This window comes from Porites lutea, chromosome 11 (assembly GCF_958299795.1).
Source record: "Porites lutea chromosome 11, jaPorLute2.1, whole genome shotgun sequence".
Lineage (NCBI taxonomy): Eukaryota > Metazoa > Cnidaria > Anthozoa > Scleractinia > Poritidae > Porites > Porites lutea.
Genome location: NC_133211.1, coordinates 27,160,783 through 27,177,329, shown reverse-complemented (window position 1 = coordinate 27,177,329; position 16,547 = coordinate 27,160,783). Strand labels below are relative to the sequence as shown.

The window sequence follows — 16,547 nt, the reverse complement described above, 5'->3', positions numbered from 1 at the left end:
TGTTTATAAGTGTCTTTCTTGCAAACATAATATTTTAAAATAATCTAAATGAATTAAAATTTGTGTAGTTTGCTGGTTGCTTGAAAAAGAAGAAATGCAACAAAGCTAGCTTACTAAGTAAAATTCCGAAAATAAGCCCCCCCCCAAACCGATAATGCAAAAAACCCTCCGTTAAATCACCCCTCCAAATATAATAAAATTGCCCTCAAATACAACGTAAAACAGAGCAAAAACGGTAAATTTACTTCCAACTACAAGGCTAGCCCAATCGATTTTGAAACGTAAATTTCCCTCCCTAGATAAGCCCCTCTGAATATAAGCCCCTCAAAAAGGGCCTTTGAAGGCTTATTTTCGGAATTTTACGGTATTGCTCTTCGTTCTCTTGTGTTTTTGTCTGTTTGCTTTTGCTTCTTCATTTTCTTTCTTTTCTTTTCTTTTTGTTTTTGTTTTTTTGGAAGTGGGGGGAGGGGAAGGGGACAACATGGTTATCATTAGCTCCCCCATTTACTGGTCCTGAGGGGTCCACACCCTGAATTACCGGCTCAAGCCCCATTTTTCTTGGTTTCTTCGCCATAGCTCTTTTTTGGTCGCCAAATATCATACATTAAGCATTTTGAATTGGCGCTATTTCCTCTATCCTTGCTCTTCCCCAGGTGACTGAATGGTCACGCACAGTACCATATATGACGTTTTTATCGTGTGAGCTGAAAACCGCTGTCGAATACCTTTTCTTGAGCCTTTTGATGTAAACATTGCTTGAAATGGATTGAGGTGCCGATCTTTTTCGTCGATTTTTACGATGTTTCCCCTTCGTGTTTCACTATCTGGATTTGTGCATTGCTTTTTGCGAGTCCTTTGCTTCACTGTTCTGGTATTGGGCGAAGTTGACAAAGCTTTCGTCAATGTTATTGTCCAAAGCGAAGATGGGCAAAACAGCTCATTTGCGAACATCGTCGGCAAATTTGCAAGAGTTGGAGCTATAAAACAAGTAGAAGGAGAGCTAATAGAGGTGAAAATAATTTCGCAAAACCCTTCAGCAACACTTTTATGACGTAACTAAGACAGCATTTTAATGCAAGCGATATAATTTTGAAGACTTTCTGTATGTTGATAAAACTGGAACCCTCTGCCATAACGAAGTCCTCGGCATAAAGAACGATTTTGTTGACCCCAGTAATAGCATAATATATGGAAACGAACCTCGCTATAGCGAACAAATCATGCCAGTCCCTTGGCACTCCATTATATCGAGGTTCCATCAGGTAATTATATGTTTAATGATAGCCTTTACAAGCACTAACCTCGACACCTGGCAGAAATATTGGAAGTTTATTCAATAAAGATAATTTTTTTAACACTATAACTGAAATTACCAGTGATTCATAAGCGGAATTGCAAGTGAGTAATGTCATTAATTTTAAATTCAGATGGATAGTTATGATTCAGAAGATTCTGATCCAGATGAGGATGATGCAACCCCTGTTGCAGATGAGGCACGTCATGGCTGGATTGGTGTCATACACATTCCTGTCTTGGAGTACTACAATGTCCGTAGAGGCAGCTCTAAGTCCTGGTCTGTCTTGGAAAAGGTTTGTGCTCAACTGCTTTGTTTTATACAAGGGATGCATGATTTACCAACCAATAGCCTGAGAAAACAGCCAACATCTGGTGACCGCCAAATGATGTCTGAGAAACGAGGGCAGAAATTCTATACTGATGACAAGTCACTACCCAGACCTGGGTAATGCTTCTGATTGGTTGAATCAAATTTCCCACGCGGCACAACCATTCAGAAGCACTACCCAGATCTGGGTAGTGTCACGTCATCCGTATGGAATTTCTGCGCTCATTTGTTAGACGTCATTTGGCGGGGAAACCAGTGCTTGGGTCACTAAATGTCAGCTGTTTTCTCAGGCTAATCAAACAAAAGAGACCTTGTACTATGCTATTCTATCACAATGTTTTAGATTTCCAAATTAATGTTGTGCGCTTTCTAGACATTGAATTTACAGAATTGTTACCCTGCAGGAAGTTACATGTTAACTTCATATTTTCCAGTTAGGTGACAACTTTTCTATTTGAAGAATAAAAAAATGAATATAATAGCTGCTTTCAGTTGTGACACCATACAGATTAAGGCACTCTCTTTCAAGGGTGTAATTTTTATTGATCCTTGAAATAAAATCAGTGCAGATCAATTTCTTTATCACTTTAATTTATTTTGACCTTTCCATTAATACAAATTTTTGTTTTGTTATTTTTAAGGTGAAGAAGGCAATGTTCCTTGGTGCCTCAGCTATAATAATTATCACATTGAATCAGAGGGTGTTAAGAAAGGTAGGGTATGGAAATACCCAAGATAATCTCAGCTCTACAAAGCTCCTATCCCCACTCCAGAAACTATATTAAATTTTACAAAGGGAAATGGGTACAAGCTTTCGTCACAACCATTTCTGGGATTGTTTGGGTGGACATTAGCAATACCTATGATTGGTCGATGGTACTCAAGGCAACCATTAACCAATCACAAGAAACGGTTGTCCACCCAAACGATCTGCGAAGTCATTGCAGTGAAAGCTTGTAACCATTTCCCTTATGGTTTCTGGAGTGGGAAATTGTAGCACCCTTCAGTCAAAGCCTCATGGAGCTTTTCAGGGATAATGAAATAATTGATTTTTAAATGGAACATACTTGTAACATGGTTAAAAGTACCAACTGGAAGGAGGCAAACCAGTTGGCTATTTTACAAGCATGGCTGAAGATTTGAACCTGGGACTACCGAGTGGTAAGAGCAGGACTTGAACTTGGGGCCTCTGCATTACAAGTCTAGCGCTCTAACCACATGACCTGCATGCGGCCTCCATAGACTTTGTTATCTACTCTTGCAACTCTTATAACTTCAAACTTGTCTTGAGCAAAGTAGCAAATTGGCCTTGAGGATAAGAAAATCACAAATTTGTGTTTTCAATGGTAAGGGTTAAGAACATGGTAAGCATAGCCAATCCCACCCACATAATCTGTGAGATTAACCCCCTTCAAACTCCTCATTTATCTTGCATCTCTTTTTTATCTCCCAGCTGGACCTTGCTCAAATGTTTCCAAGGCCTATAGTAACTGTTAATGGAACAAGAAATGTTTCTAAATTAATGGCTGCTCTCCAAAGGCAAGTGTTCTGTACAAATTTCAGATTTTTAATTCAAATAGTCTGCCATGATTTACTAATAAGAAATTTTGCATCAAATCCGCAAAATAACATCCTCCTCGATCTACATAATTCTTCAGATTACACTCAGCCTCATCCAATAATTAAGTCCAATAATAGGTCCAAAATCGTGCATCTTGCTTTGGAATGCAAAAAGAAATAAATTGTGTCTTGTCATAATATTATTTTGTATAATTTGTTTGTAGATAAATAAAGTAAAACCTGCATGTAAGAACCCAGTGGTTTAAGAAAAGATTTGCAATGTACAGTTGTGAATAATATTTTAAGACCAAACTCAAGTTCATGTACATTTCACTGGTAGTTAACAGCTACATCTCTCATATTAAATAAGTAAATATTAAAGCTAATAAAATTTAAGAAACTGCATAGCCTATTAAAATTGCTAATAACTGCCTCAAAATCTAAGCACTTTTTTCCTGCTAGACTTCAAAAAACTAATGTTCAAGTTCAAGTTCAAGTTCATTTATTCAGACTTATTCAATCACAATACAACAATAAGGAAAAAAGGGAAGAAGTAAAAAAACAGAGCTAACTATACATTGAATTAAACATAAAAAAGGAAAAGAGTGTGTAGCAGCCAAAGGAGCCAAGCTTTCGAGTTGGCTACTACCACAGAGCAGTTACAAGTGGGTGGAGGTTATACAGTACTAATAAAAAAACTATTTAAATTAAATAATTAAATAAATAGAACTAAGTAACAGATTAGAGTTGTTCAAGATGCCTGACTGTCAAGTAGAAAGAGTTTATATTCTTTTTTAAAACACTTAAACTCTTAAATTCTGTACTGTTAAACTCTTCACATGTTTAACTCTCCACCCGCCATCTTGCGCGGCTGACACCAGAAACATAGAACTAATGTAGGTTCTTACATGTGGGATTTTACTGTAATTGAGATTTTTCATACAATGTTATTTTGCTAATTATCTCAACAAGTTATCGTAATCCTTTTTCTTTTGTCTGTATAATCTTAGATGTTCAAGAGATAGTTCCTGTATTGATTTTCAAGTTACTAAGACATTAGTGTGAATTGTGGGAAAGGGTACAACTCTAACCAATTTGACCTGATGCAAAAAAGATTGCTTTCTGCACAATTTCACTATAACATTTACCACTAAAAAAAATATCACTATTACACTATCTGTCTATTTGTAGTGGAAAGCAGAAGCTTAGAGGGATAGTGTCTTATAACTCTTCTCTAGTTGAACTGAAGGTAAGTCTGGAAGTAAATCAACTGCCATATGTCAGAAGATCTTTTCCATGCACAGAAATGACCATGATTCTGCCCTTGTTTGTTTAGCTTCTTGTCACTCCAATCCCTTGGTTGCATTTCTCAGGTTCTAAAATGCTAGTCACAAACAAAAATAAAAGCGACTTCTAAAATACACGGTTAAAGAGAGGTTACTATTTCAAATAGATCTTATTAATACATCAGTCATATTAGTCTTCTAAGACACACTTCTTCAGTTTGAGAGTAAACGTAACCAGGGACAAAATACAGTTTTCAAGGACTTTGATTTATCTAATAAATCGGCACTCTTAAACCCCCTTTGATCAACCTATCAGGGGCACTCAACGTCAGTTTTCGGAAAATATCTGTTCGGAAGACGATTTGAGATCTAGAATTTTCGGAACATTTGTTGTAAAATTTCTTGCTTGCCGGCCTCTCCTAGGATTTTCGAACATCTAAAAAAGGGTATAATTACCCATTTTTAACGGATTTTTACCCGAAAAAGGTCACCTGGAATTTTCGGGAGCCTTTTTTTCTGGCTGAAATTTTCGCAAAGGTAAGTTTTGATTCCTACAATTTTTGGATCACTAGACTTTCAGCTAGGCAATCCGAACTGATGAAAAATTTTTAGGGGATATAGAGATTACTTCATGGTTGGTGAGTGCGTACGATTTTTATTCACGAGTTGTGAAGAATCGAAAACGAACGAGTGAGCGCAGCGAACGAGTGAGTTTGCGATTCTTCACAACTCGTGAATAAAAATCGTACAAGCGAACCAACCATGAGGTAATTTGTTTATTATATATGTACTGAGATATTACAAAATAATGTTAACAACTATCAATTGCGCGGTGAAATCAACACAAAGACCACAACGAGTTGCGAATGATTTTATTCGAGCAAACTGAACGTACAAAACTTCCTACAACATTAAAGTTATTCAATGACTCTGAAGAAAGTGGAACAAAGTCTACTTTTAAACGATTCTTTAACTTTAAATAACAATGAAAATTTTCAGCTTTAAATATCGCCGTTCAAAACCGTAACTAAGATATAAAATTTGAAAAAGTTGACTGTTTTGTAAATCTAATTATAGTAATGCATGCATTCTAATCAGAGTCAGAGTCCAGTACTTTTAGCCTTTTGTACCTCTTTGGAGAAGACTTTACCTCAACTTCTTGGATTGCCAACTTCGGGGATTGATTGAGGCTGTTAATAGAAATGCTGAATTGACCTCCATGAATAACAGCGCCCGTGAAAAGCGACATCGCTTGTTGGTGATGATCTGCCGCCGAGCGACCCGCCGAGCTAGCTGAAGGATCAGTGGAGCATTCTCCAACTTGAGATGAATTAGTTTTCTCTAAGCTATGCACATTCCCGGACATCAGTTCACTTAAAGTACGAGACATTTTTACTTGCTGTTTTTCAGAAACTACAGAATAATTTGTCACACTTTGAAGATTTTTATGTCCCGACAGTTGAATAATATCTGTCGCTGGGATGTCGTTGTTTGTTAAAGTTTGGATCATTGTTTTGCGACCGCTATGGTTCTTTACATTGGGCCCCAGCCCGGCTTTTTCTGCCATTTTTTTCATTAACGAATTCAGCATGTTCACGCCAACGGCTGACTTTTTAAACCATGGTTTAGAAGAATCTTGTTTTTTACAGTTATTTACTGCTAGATAAAATGGCGCGTTGTTGTCGTTCATTTCCGACGGTCTTTTCTCCGCGTAGAATTTGTAAACAGTGACGGGATCTCTTTCACTTCCCTGAACCGAAAACATTTTCGGTTTTATTTGCCTGACATCTCTGGGATTTTCTCCGGTTCGAGTCTTAGTTTGTCTCTCAGTATACTCTAAAAATTCCTCGCCATTTGTAGTTTGGCGTAGTTGCACATCGCCCCAACACATGTCTCTGTGTTCCTTACAACCACGGAGACCGAAATAGACTGTGTTGTTGAACCAAACTGTATTCAGTAGAGCCTCAGGAGTTGACTTTCCTAACAATCCTTTGTCATACAGCAGTTTTATGTCGTCTTCTGTGAGGGGAACTGAAGCGTTTTATCGCCTTTGCCTTTCTTCTTGAGATCTCTTTGTTTTGATTTTAATGCCGTTCGTGCTTTTTCAAACTCGACGTCTCTCATAATGCTGTAGCCGTAATTCTTCTTCTTTAAATACCGTTCAAAACTGGCCATCATAGCACGCAAGGAAGTGGGTTCGTAATCTTCGTTGTTTTCTTTCTTTCTTACTGTTATGATAAATTCGCTGATGAATGAACTCAGTTCGTGTGGGGGAATTTCTTCTACAGGCCTTGACTCATCTTTTAGCCTCAAAAACTCCTTAAGCAAAGCAACATTCTGTTCAGTTTTCTTCCTGGTGTTTTCGTTTTCTTGTCCTTCAATAAATTCCTCTACTGAAGTTATATCTGCAAACCTTGAATTGCTCGAAGAAGACGCCATGGTTTTCCTTTTGCCTAGTGACGCCGTCAGTGAAAGGCGGGAAAATCGATACGATTTTTGTCACTAGTGAAAACTTTCGTCTGCGGGTTGTGATTGGTCATACGGTATTTTTCACTAGTGAGAAAAATCGTACAACCAATCAGATTGCGTGTACTCTGCAACGCATCATTTTTATTTGACATATTCATTTTGCAGTAAATCTCAGTACATATATAATAAAAAAATATACCTGTATCTAGCGTTAAAATACTAAAATACGTTTAACAATGCGATTTTCAAGTCGTTTTGAACTATATTCCCGTTCGGTGCCCCTGACCTATTGGCTAAAACACGTCATGGAATCGTTTATGATTTTTACTTCTTCGACCATCGTTGATCACATTACTATACTACTTTCCGCAACAAGACTTTGCAAAATGACTGGGCATAACTTGCAGTTGCATCTGAGGTACAGAAATAGCTTCGAAATAAAGAAACAGAAACAAAATATTGTTCATGCACAAAAATGTTTTACGTTACCCGTGAGTTTTACAGGTTCTTACACCGAGGATGAGCCAAATTTTCGTCGGCAAAATAATCTAATTTTACAGAAAAAGGTGTCTGGCGGAGACAAGGTTGTAAATTTCAAGGACTTTTCAGGACCTAATACAGAAATCAAATATTTTTCAAGGACCTAAACCGAATTCAAGGAATTTTTCTAGACGACTAGTAAAATTCAAGGCCTTTTCAAGATTTCCCTTGATCAAACTTTCACTGAAATTTACCCTGATAACTCGACTTCCTCGCTAACTTGAACTGTTTTTCGTTTCCCTTCAGAGTTCGTGTTACCGGGGTTCCTGGGTTCTACTGTATTATACACCATGCACTCTTTGCTAGGGGCCAGAGCCATGAAGCCTTTTGTTCTTTAAGCTCTCTTTTACCAACTGGATAAATCTTGTTACAATGTTTTAAACTAAGTTAAAAATAGCGGATTATCCTGTGGAGCCGATTGTTATACAACATTGTTATTTCTTCTAGTTACTATCCACACTAACTTTTTGGGCGACCTGTGGACGGCCCAGTGGATGGGAAGGAGTGGTCTGCCTTGGAAATCCTGAAAAAGGCACCGAGGTAATTAATTAATATGTCCTAAGTAATCACCAAGGGGTCGTTCATTATCAGCATATCTGCGACTTTTGTTCCCCTGTAGGTCAGTGACTCCACGCACATCATACCTACTATTTATTGTCACATATACGAAGACCCCTCTTCAAACCCAAACGCGCTTGCCCTTGTGCGTAATATTTTTTACATCTTTTTGACGTTTTTTTCACTTTTTATCTAAACTGACATATTCACTACTCACGCTGAAAAAAAAAATGAAAACTTCGCCTTTACACCTTCACAGCCACTGAATAGTCAATTGGATTTCATTTTTTTTTTTGTATACGTTTTAATATGTGATAACTGAGTTATAATTTTTGAACACAAGGCCGAGGAGTGAGGACATTATCCCATCCTAGTGAACAAATGTAATTATCAAACCAAGTACCGGTATTTCTTTTATGCGACGTGCCACCTTGTAGATTTTTTGACAAAAATAGAAATTGCCACAAAGTAAATGGACTTGTTTATAAGTTGTCCCGGGTGTAGTGCAGACGGCATTGTAATATGACTTTTTATTTTTACGCGGCACATGTAGGAAGTCAACTCTCAGTTCTTTGGATCTTCAGCGTTCTTTGCGTCAGTGCTGTTTTGTCTTTTGGTACTCAAGGTACGTTACTAAGAGCACTGCCGTAGCCAGACCAAACGGCCAACCGAGGCAGGCGGGAGTTGCTAGGGGGGTTCGGGGGCATGCCCCCCCCCCCCCCCCCTCGAGAAATTTTGAACTTTAGTCTCTCGGAAATGCGATTTGCAGCGTTTTCTGGGCCTTTCGGTAACTTTTTTTCGAGTTAATTTAAGTGGAATTTAAAAAGCAATAATCAGAAACAAGCTACATAATCTGGGTGACCGTTAACCTCGCCAATGGTTTTGATCAGTATTTGTTCAAAAAAAATTTGGGTTAACGTACGTAGCCCCTTGAGATCGATGATATGGTAATTTTTTCATAGTATATTGACTGAATTGCTGAATTCTTTGTAATATCATGATGCGTTAAAAATATCCGATGATCGCTTATGTAAAATAAAAATGATTGGCGAAATTCGTCAAAATTTTACCGAGGCGAGTGCCTCGGTTGGCCTCATACTAGCTACGGCGCTGAAGAGAACCCTGTTTAAGCCACATCCTCTCCAGCCTGTCACACCGGCTCTCAGTTAAGGTCGACCTACTTTTCCTGGGCGCTTGGTTTTCCTTTCGCTCGCCTCGACCAGCTTCCATGAGAGCCTTGAAGAGGCTACACCCTTTTCAGACCATCAGTTCGTAAGTTTATAGAAATATGCGTCTCGTAGAGAGTTAATATACAGATATAGAAACACGTGAAATTGTAGCTCATGAATCAACTCTGGTTTGCAGCCACGCAACAGCAAAATAATCGAAATCTTGAAGTAGCGTCACTCTCTAATGTTTCTGTAAGAACAGTTTAAGTTGGGTCTCACTCTTTATAACCTACAATTTCATTAGACTTGCTTCTATATTGTCGTAGTTCTTTTGTTCCAGGGTTCGGTTCCACTTTTAACTTTGTTTTCTGTTCTCCCAACCAATTGTGTGATGCCTTACACTAGCTGCAACATCAGCCTATGAACAGTGATAATAGCAAAACATTTGCTTGCCCGGGCCGGAAGCCCACAACCAAGACTTGCTTGTTTTGACATGATGCTAAATTGCATTAAAGTGAAAGACGATAGTGAAATGTAGGACTATTGACTAGTAAAAGCCCGGTGGATGAAAGTTTAAAGCAAAAGGCACACTAGCAGTTTCCTTAGGTTTTCTTTTATTTGCATTTTTGCGTTACGTCATTTATATATATATATATATCTTTACAGACCCAGCTCAGCCAACTCTTTCACAACTATTGGATTTCGAAAAAAGAGGTATGAGTTTCCATCTGCCTTTTTGGTTCAGATAATCATTAAACCATCACGGCATATCCTAACGCTACGAAAACATCCGAGAGCCATTCTTGAGCGTTTTTCTTGAATGTTGATCCACCGCACACGTCGGAGGGAACAGCACAAAATTTCCGCCAGACCGTAAAAAATTGATATTTCTCTCTATCTCACGGTAAAAATCAGATCTCATGAAAAATTCACCGCACAATATGGAAGGGAACGGCTGAAGTAACTCCTTCGCAATAGGCTTGTTTCGTGAACTGTTAGGCGGGCTAAAAAAGTTTTTTTTGGACAACAGAATACGTCTTGAAAATTCTTGGAGGAAACCTTTTGGATAAAGCTCTCGCATCTCAGAGACTTCTGCTATGTTTTACTTTTTAGCAAATGCTGAGGCAAGAGGCGGCACAAGCAATAGCGAAACTAAAGATAAGAAAATACAGGCGAGTTATGAAAGACGCTCAGCCGTCCTGCTCTAGTGCTAGCTCAAAACGGCGGGCAAGGAGAGACGTTGAAGTTTGTGCAGTTTGTCTTGATGAATTCTATAATAACCAGGTATGCAGAATTATATTGAACTGGATAACAGTCTAACCACTCTGCATGTAAAACTCAGACGATCGTAATGAAACATGCCAAAAGTCCCAGTATGGCTCTTGAATAGGCATCTTGTTGCGTCTCGTTGAAATCTCAAATTTCCGTTATGTTTAGTTTATAACATTTGCTAAGTGAATGTTCTATTTAAAGAGTCTCAGACTCCTTTCTAGAATAATATATATTAAATATATTTTTAATTTAAATAAGTTTCTTTTTCATGTTGCTCTGGCAACTCAACAAGTCGTGTGAAAATAAACCCATGTGTGCATGTATCTATTTTCTCGAACCTGAATACTGACTATTTTGTGACTTAATTAGTGATATCCGTGCGAAATGTCTTTCTCAATAAGATGATTGGCAGGAATATTTTAATACCATGTAAAATTTATCCTTGCTCAATGCCATATGGCTCAGTCCTAGTGATAATCGTTCGAAATGTCTTGTTCTTTCATAAATACATAGAATGACTAGTAGCCCCGGCGGAAGGTTTTAGATTGATCTGATCAAATTTGCCCTTGCCCAATGCCATGTGGCTCAGTCCTAGTAATCGCTCGAAATGCCTTTCTCTTCCATTGACCAATATTGAATGACTAGCCAGGGATATTTTACCCTGGGTACCACATCAAACAGTTTATCCTTCCCTTTATCCATGTGCAATCCCCAAATGCTGTTTTACCGTGGTGGTCAAGTGTTCATTTTAAGCCACGGTTGTCAAACCTTATTCCTACCTGGCTATCGATTAAATAAAGAGCAAACAGTAAAACTGACAAGGTTACCTTACATACCTCATTGCAGTTGGTACGGACTTTGCCATGTGCACACGAGTTCCATTGTGAGTGTGTTGATCGATGGCTTCTGGCGAAAAGGACCTGTCCATTGTGTAAAGGAAACATTATAGGTCAGTTAAACCTGTGTTAAGGGTTCACTATCACGCCCCATCTAGTTTTTGTATACTATTGTATTAATTTCACAATTCATCTCCTTGACACGATCAGCTCGTATTAAGCGACCTTCAGTTGGCCATTCCGACAGGCTGTGCGCTTCATAAAGGAATGACTATACTGTGTACATCGACTTGAGCCGCATTCCTTACATACATTAAGTCTTATAATTTACGAGGCAAGTTGCTAAAAAGATTTCTTTACAATATTAAAAAATTATGAAAAATTAGTGTAGGTAATAGCATGATTTGTAGTGATATTTGGCATAAATACCACGAGTGATATTTCGAAATTGTTATACGAAATTTCACGAGCCGTTAGGCGAGTGAAATTTAAGACAATTTTGAAATATCACGAGTGGTATTTACGCCAAATATCACATACAAATCATGCTATTATTTGTTTTTACTACTACCCACAAAAGGTTTGTAATTTTCACATGTAGGTATTTCAAATTAAGCTGAAATACCACTGCTCTAAGCCAATCAAATTGCAGTAATTTTTCATGTAGTAGTATAAACGAGAAAATGGCAAGAAAGCCCACGGAACCAGGAGGCTCGAGCAATGTGGGCTTTCTCAACTAAAATTATTACAAAGACACCGAATGTTAACTGAAAGAGTGTCTTTACTAAGAGAGGATTCGCATAACTATCATTTTTAACATAGCTAGTAGCCATGTTTTGAAATAACGATTCAACTTGCGTGGGAAAAACTTAATATGAGGGAACTTAAGCAAAGGCGCTTTTGAGCGAGGAAGATCAATCAGGAGTGAGTCCCTTTCTCTTTTAATATTTGGTTGTTATTTAGTGTCTTAACTCTCGTAGAGACTACTTAACCCGAAAATTTGGTCAAAGTCACGCCCCAAAAATACAAAGAGGCCACTTTCGCTAGACGTGCGTTGCACAAAAAAGTTGTTGCTTAAAGTCCCTAATAATCCATGGATGGATCGATTTCACGGTTAGAACAACGAACCACCTTCTGCCATAAAGGCGGTTCAACGAATACGCTTCTCATTAGTGCATTTTTTTCGTCTTTTTATTTACTCTCGTATTTACTTTGCCTTCTTTCAGGAAGTCTTGCTAGTGAAAAAACAGGACCAATCAATCCATGGGAGAGATTTAATATGGGCGAGTCGTCATTGGGAAATGAAACAGTCCGAAGACGGCAAAGACCATTTGAGGCATTAACTTCAGCTAGTGATAACGTAGTGACTCATATCAGCGGTAGGAAGAAACAGTGCTCACGGACTGGCTCATAAGATCTTTGACCGTTGAATGTCATCAATGAAACTCAACTGATTACTGACTGAAAGCAATTCTCGGGAGCATAAGACTGAGCAAACAAGTTGGCGCTCAACGTACGGCACTTGTTTTTTGGATCTCTAAGTGGTTTTCAAGGGTCAGACTTTAAAACTACAAGTTGAAAAAATATATATATATAAAAAGGAGGGAAAGAAAAATGAATTTCAGTCTGGAGCAGTGGTCCTATGGTCATTCAGACCGTGCTTATGCGAACTGGCAGCCATTTCTACATACCCCATTATAAATCTTGTTTGCCCACCGAAGTTTTGCGTAACCTTTGTTTTTCATTTCTCCCGGGTATTACAGTCATTTCAATACAAATTGCAAACAATGCTTATGCAAAATTTTGGGGGCAAACAAGGTGCATTATAGGAGATGTGCAAATGGCGGTAATTAGTGGTTATAATTTGGGACAGGGAGCGGTTGTCTGTGGTTGTTTTTCTTCAATTCGCCTCTTGCACATCTCCCTCAGTGCATCTTATTCGCCTCCTAAAATTTTGCATAACCTTTGTTTTTCATTTTTCCTGGTTATAACAGCCGTCCCAAGAGAAATTGAAAAAAACGTTTATGCAATTTTTTTTTTTTGTTGTTGTTGTTTTTTTTTGGGGGGGGGGGGCAAATAATATTAGGTTTGTGCGAGATGTGCAAGTGGCGAATATTCGTTTGCACAACGACATAATGGTTTTAAGCTTTTAAGAAAAGAAGACGGAGATGGCAGCGAAAAAGTCATTATTATTTGGGCGTCGCCCAAATAGAGTAATCGAGTTCGCTTGTTTTGATTCAAAGTTGCAATAGGTACGTAATACATGCGAACGTAGACAAGCCAAGCGACGCGAATGTCTGCCGCGCGCTGTGTCACAACACATTATTTATCTTCGTTACACACGACCCACAGATAGCGCACGACAAACAAATCCGCAATAGAAACTCAATTTTTTGTATGAACAAGGTACATTTTTACAGGGTAAATTTTCTCGTTGGAAAATAATCTTCTTCGCAGCACAATACTTTTGCTCTTAGTCAAAGAAGATGTCACGAGAAATTCCATGATATTCTGCATGGGCTAAATAATGCACCTATCAATGTAAACCCCGTGGGGGGGGGGGGGGAGTGCGGGCAAGGGGTGGGGATTTGACAAATTTTAAAATTTTTCTATCAAATTCCCCAGGGTGGGAAACGAAAGGTCAATCAAAAGTGTCAAAAAAGCCCCCACCCCAGGGGAAAAAATCTAAACAAACAAAGCTATAATACTATATAAAACGAATAAAAGAACATTTCAAACACGTTGTTACTACTTTTATTTACGGTTAACGGAACCTCCATTAAATTACTCGCTGTAATTAAGTATTTTCTCTCTCCACTAGCATATCTTATCTTGAACAACAAAATCACTCCAGGAAGATTGACCGTGCTATATAATATTAATAAAACGTAAAATGCTTTATAACATCTGCTCAACATGTCGGAACAGGTCGGATCAGTGACCCATAAAAAATCCTCTGACTTTCATGGTGGAATTCGATTTCAATCGAGTTTTACAATCAGATGGGAACTTGAAGATAAAAACTTCCTCAAAATAGACATTATCTGTTTAGATGACAATTTAAAGTATCGGATTATGGCGATTAAAACAAATGAAAACTTCATACCTTTCTCCAACAACGTGACTTTCAGGAAGCCTCGAGGGACGGACTTGGTAACTGATTCTGAATTGATACCAGGCTTCTGTCGGTCAAAGTCAAATGTCCCGACCCCGGGGTCGCTTCACACGATCAAAAGCCCGACAGCGGGGATAGTCCCAGGCATCAAATCCCCTCCCCTTGCCCGCACCCCCCCCCCCCCCCCCACGGGATTTACATTGATAGGTGCATAAGGCTAACATTGAATGATGCATAATTTCATTGCATATTTTCGAAAAGGAAGTGATTTTCTTAAAATCTTATTGAGCAAAATGACGTCGTAAACAAGTTGCATTCTTTCACGGTCGAACCGTAAAAGGGGCATAGTCCAACATCTTCACGTGCAAACTGCCTTCTGTTTTAATTCATATTGTTTCATACACGAATTACGAAAGCGGCAAATTCCAAAGCTTTCTCGTGCACACTGCGTGACAATACAACTCACAGTAAGGGCCTGATCACATGAGCCGGGGAAGCAATGCGCATTAACAGTGTGTTACCCGCTGTCCTGTTTCTCGCTTGGTTCAATCGCCGGGCCGCCCGACAAGCGCGATTACTAATGGGAAATTTCCACCCGGGATCCCAGCTAACCTGGCTGGCTTGGTTGTCGTATAATCGCAGAGTTGATTTTTGTTGCGTTCAACTAAGGTGTGAGGATCTCTGCAAAGCAAGCCAGAGCGTCTCATGTAATCAGGCCCTTAGTTCTACAGCCAGATTTTACGCCTTGCCCTTGACCTCACCTATTTTTCAAAGCCCCCGAGCACACACACAAAATCCCTCCCCCCACCCCCAACATCTTCATACCCCTTTCTCTATATTATATAAACTTTGGGCTTTATCCATGTTCTCCCCATAAAAATATTATCAAAGTAAGTGAAAAACAATCTTAAACAGAAAGCCTAACAACGTTTAAAATAAGTGAAAGTATGTTTTCGACTATTGAGAAGACTTTTCACAACCACCACCTCATTTTAACACACTGTAACTACACTTCAACTTCAACTTTATTTTCATTCACAACCAAATTAGCGCTTCCACAACTACCTCACTGCAACACCTAAAATCACTTTTACCTCCGAAAATAATTATTTTTTGTTACTTCATATTAAATTCTATAAGAAATAAATTTCACTGATTAACAGACTACAGCCATTATCTTAGCAATTCACGTCCAATACCATCTCAACTAACCCCTTAAATATACAACGCTACTGTACAACTCACACATCCCTACTACACATAAAAAACCACACACGCCTAGTACATCGGCGCCCAAATATACGCTCCCATAGCGTCTTGTTAAAATTACTTTCTCAAACTTTGTAGAGATTATTGCAACCCGCTAAAAATGTGAAAAGTACACGAAGGCGAATTTCCTTGGAACAGCGGAATTACAGGGGACCGGTAATGCCACATGCACGAGAATTTCAAGTCGTTGTAGTCGTGCAGTGACGGTAAAGAAAAACCTATTGCGTTTGAGGTTCTCGTTGCCTCTACCGTCGTCGTTACTAAAGCTCCCTACTGACGTACCCCAACCCCCTCCCGCTTCCCGTATAGCCCCTTTGTACAAACAAATTTAGTCCAATCATAAGTGAAAAGGTTACGTAGAAATTACAGTCGGACCTCTCTAATACGGACACCGAAGGGACAGAGCGAAGTGTCCGTTTTAGATAGGTGTCCGTATAAAAGAGGTCACTACGGTGACATCACTTTTATGACTCCACTTACAGTTTTAGGAGTTCAGTAGCTAAAACCAGGCTCACACTCGTCTTTAAACTGCATTTAAAGTTATCAGTTCACAATACAAAGACATCGTCTTTCAGTGGCACCCAACATTGTACATCTCAGCTACAGACAAATTACTGTTTTAAAACGAAACGAGCTATAGCGCAATGCTGCATGTAAGAATTTGTAAGGTAAAGCACAATTCTGAAAGCATCTTTCGCTATTTTATTGCAAGTGCAGTAAGCAGTAACTATATTACAAAATGTAATGGAAAAGATATATATGCTATCTGTAGTTATTGAAGCGTTCAAACAGTCGCTTATGTTCCTCTGTAAACCTTCGCAAATCGTTGTTTGGTATACAGCGACTGGG

General features: G+C 38.7%; 1 protein-coding gene and 1 long non-coding RNA gene across 3 annotated transcripts in view; one reads left to right on the top strand and one right to left on the bottom strand.

Annotated features, from left to right (window-relative positions):
* The first annotated feature begins 704 nt into the window (after window positions 1-704).
* Window positions 705-13,091, top strand: LOC140951457 (RING finger protein 215-like). The gene is made up of 11 exons (XM_073400708.1): window positions 705-1,009; window positions 1,428-1,589; window positions 2,266-2,337; window positions 3,078-3,163; window positions 4,376-4,433; window positions 7,927-8,019; window positions 8,591-8,662; window positions 9,873-9,920; window positions 10,320-10,490; window positions 11,325-11,427; window positions 12,541-13,091. The coding sequence occupies exons 1-11, from the start codon at window positions 800-802 to the stop codon at window positions 12,726-12,728; spliced, it is 1,263 nt and encodes a 420-aa protein (XP_073256809.1). The 5' UTR covers window positions 705-799; the 3' UTR covers window positions 12,729-13,091.
* The window catches only part of LOC140951458 (uncharacterized), a 31,632-nt gene continuing 19,444 nt past the window's right edge, over window positions 4,360-16,547 (bottom strand). Inside the window, exons 4-6 of one of the 2 annotated variants that reach the window (XR_012167289.1) lie at window positions 11,315-11,398; window positions 7,944-8,002; window positions 4,360-4,568 (exon numbers count right to left, since the gene is read on the bottom strand). This is a non-coding gene — a long non-coding RNA (uncharacterized lncRNA). The remainder of the gene's footprint in view (window positions 4,569-7,943; window positions 8,003-11,314; window positions 11,399-16,547) is intronic. The other variant, XR_012167290.1, reaches the window with a different exon arrangement.

What these genes read in the sequence shown, in the direction of transcription:
- LOC140951457 (XM_073400708.1), top strand. Translation starts at nt 800, where the DNA reads ATGTTTCCCCTTCGTGTTTCACTATCTGGATTTGTGCATTGCTTTTTG. An exon ending in TAGAAGGAGAGCTAATAGAG is followed by an intron (nt 1,010 to 1,427) that starts GTGAAAATAATT and finishes TTTTAAATTCAG; the next exon opens with ATGGATAGTTATGATTCAGA. An exon ending in ATCAGAGGGTGTTAAGAAAG is followed by an intron (nt 2,338 to 3,077) that starts GTAGGGTATGGA and finishes TTTATCTCCCAG; the next exon opens with CTGGACCTTGCTCAAATGTT.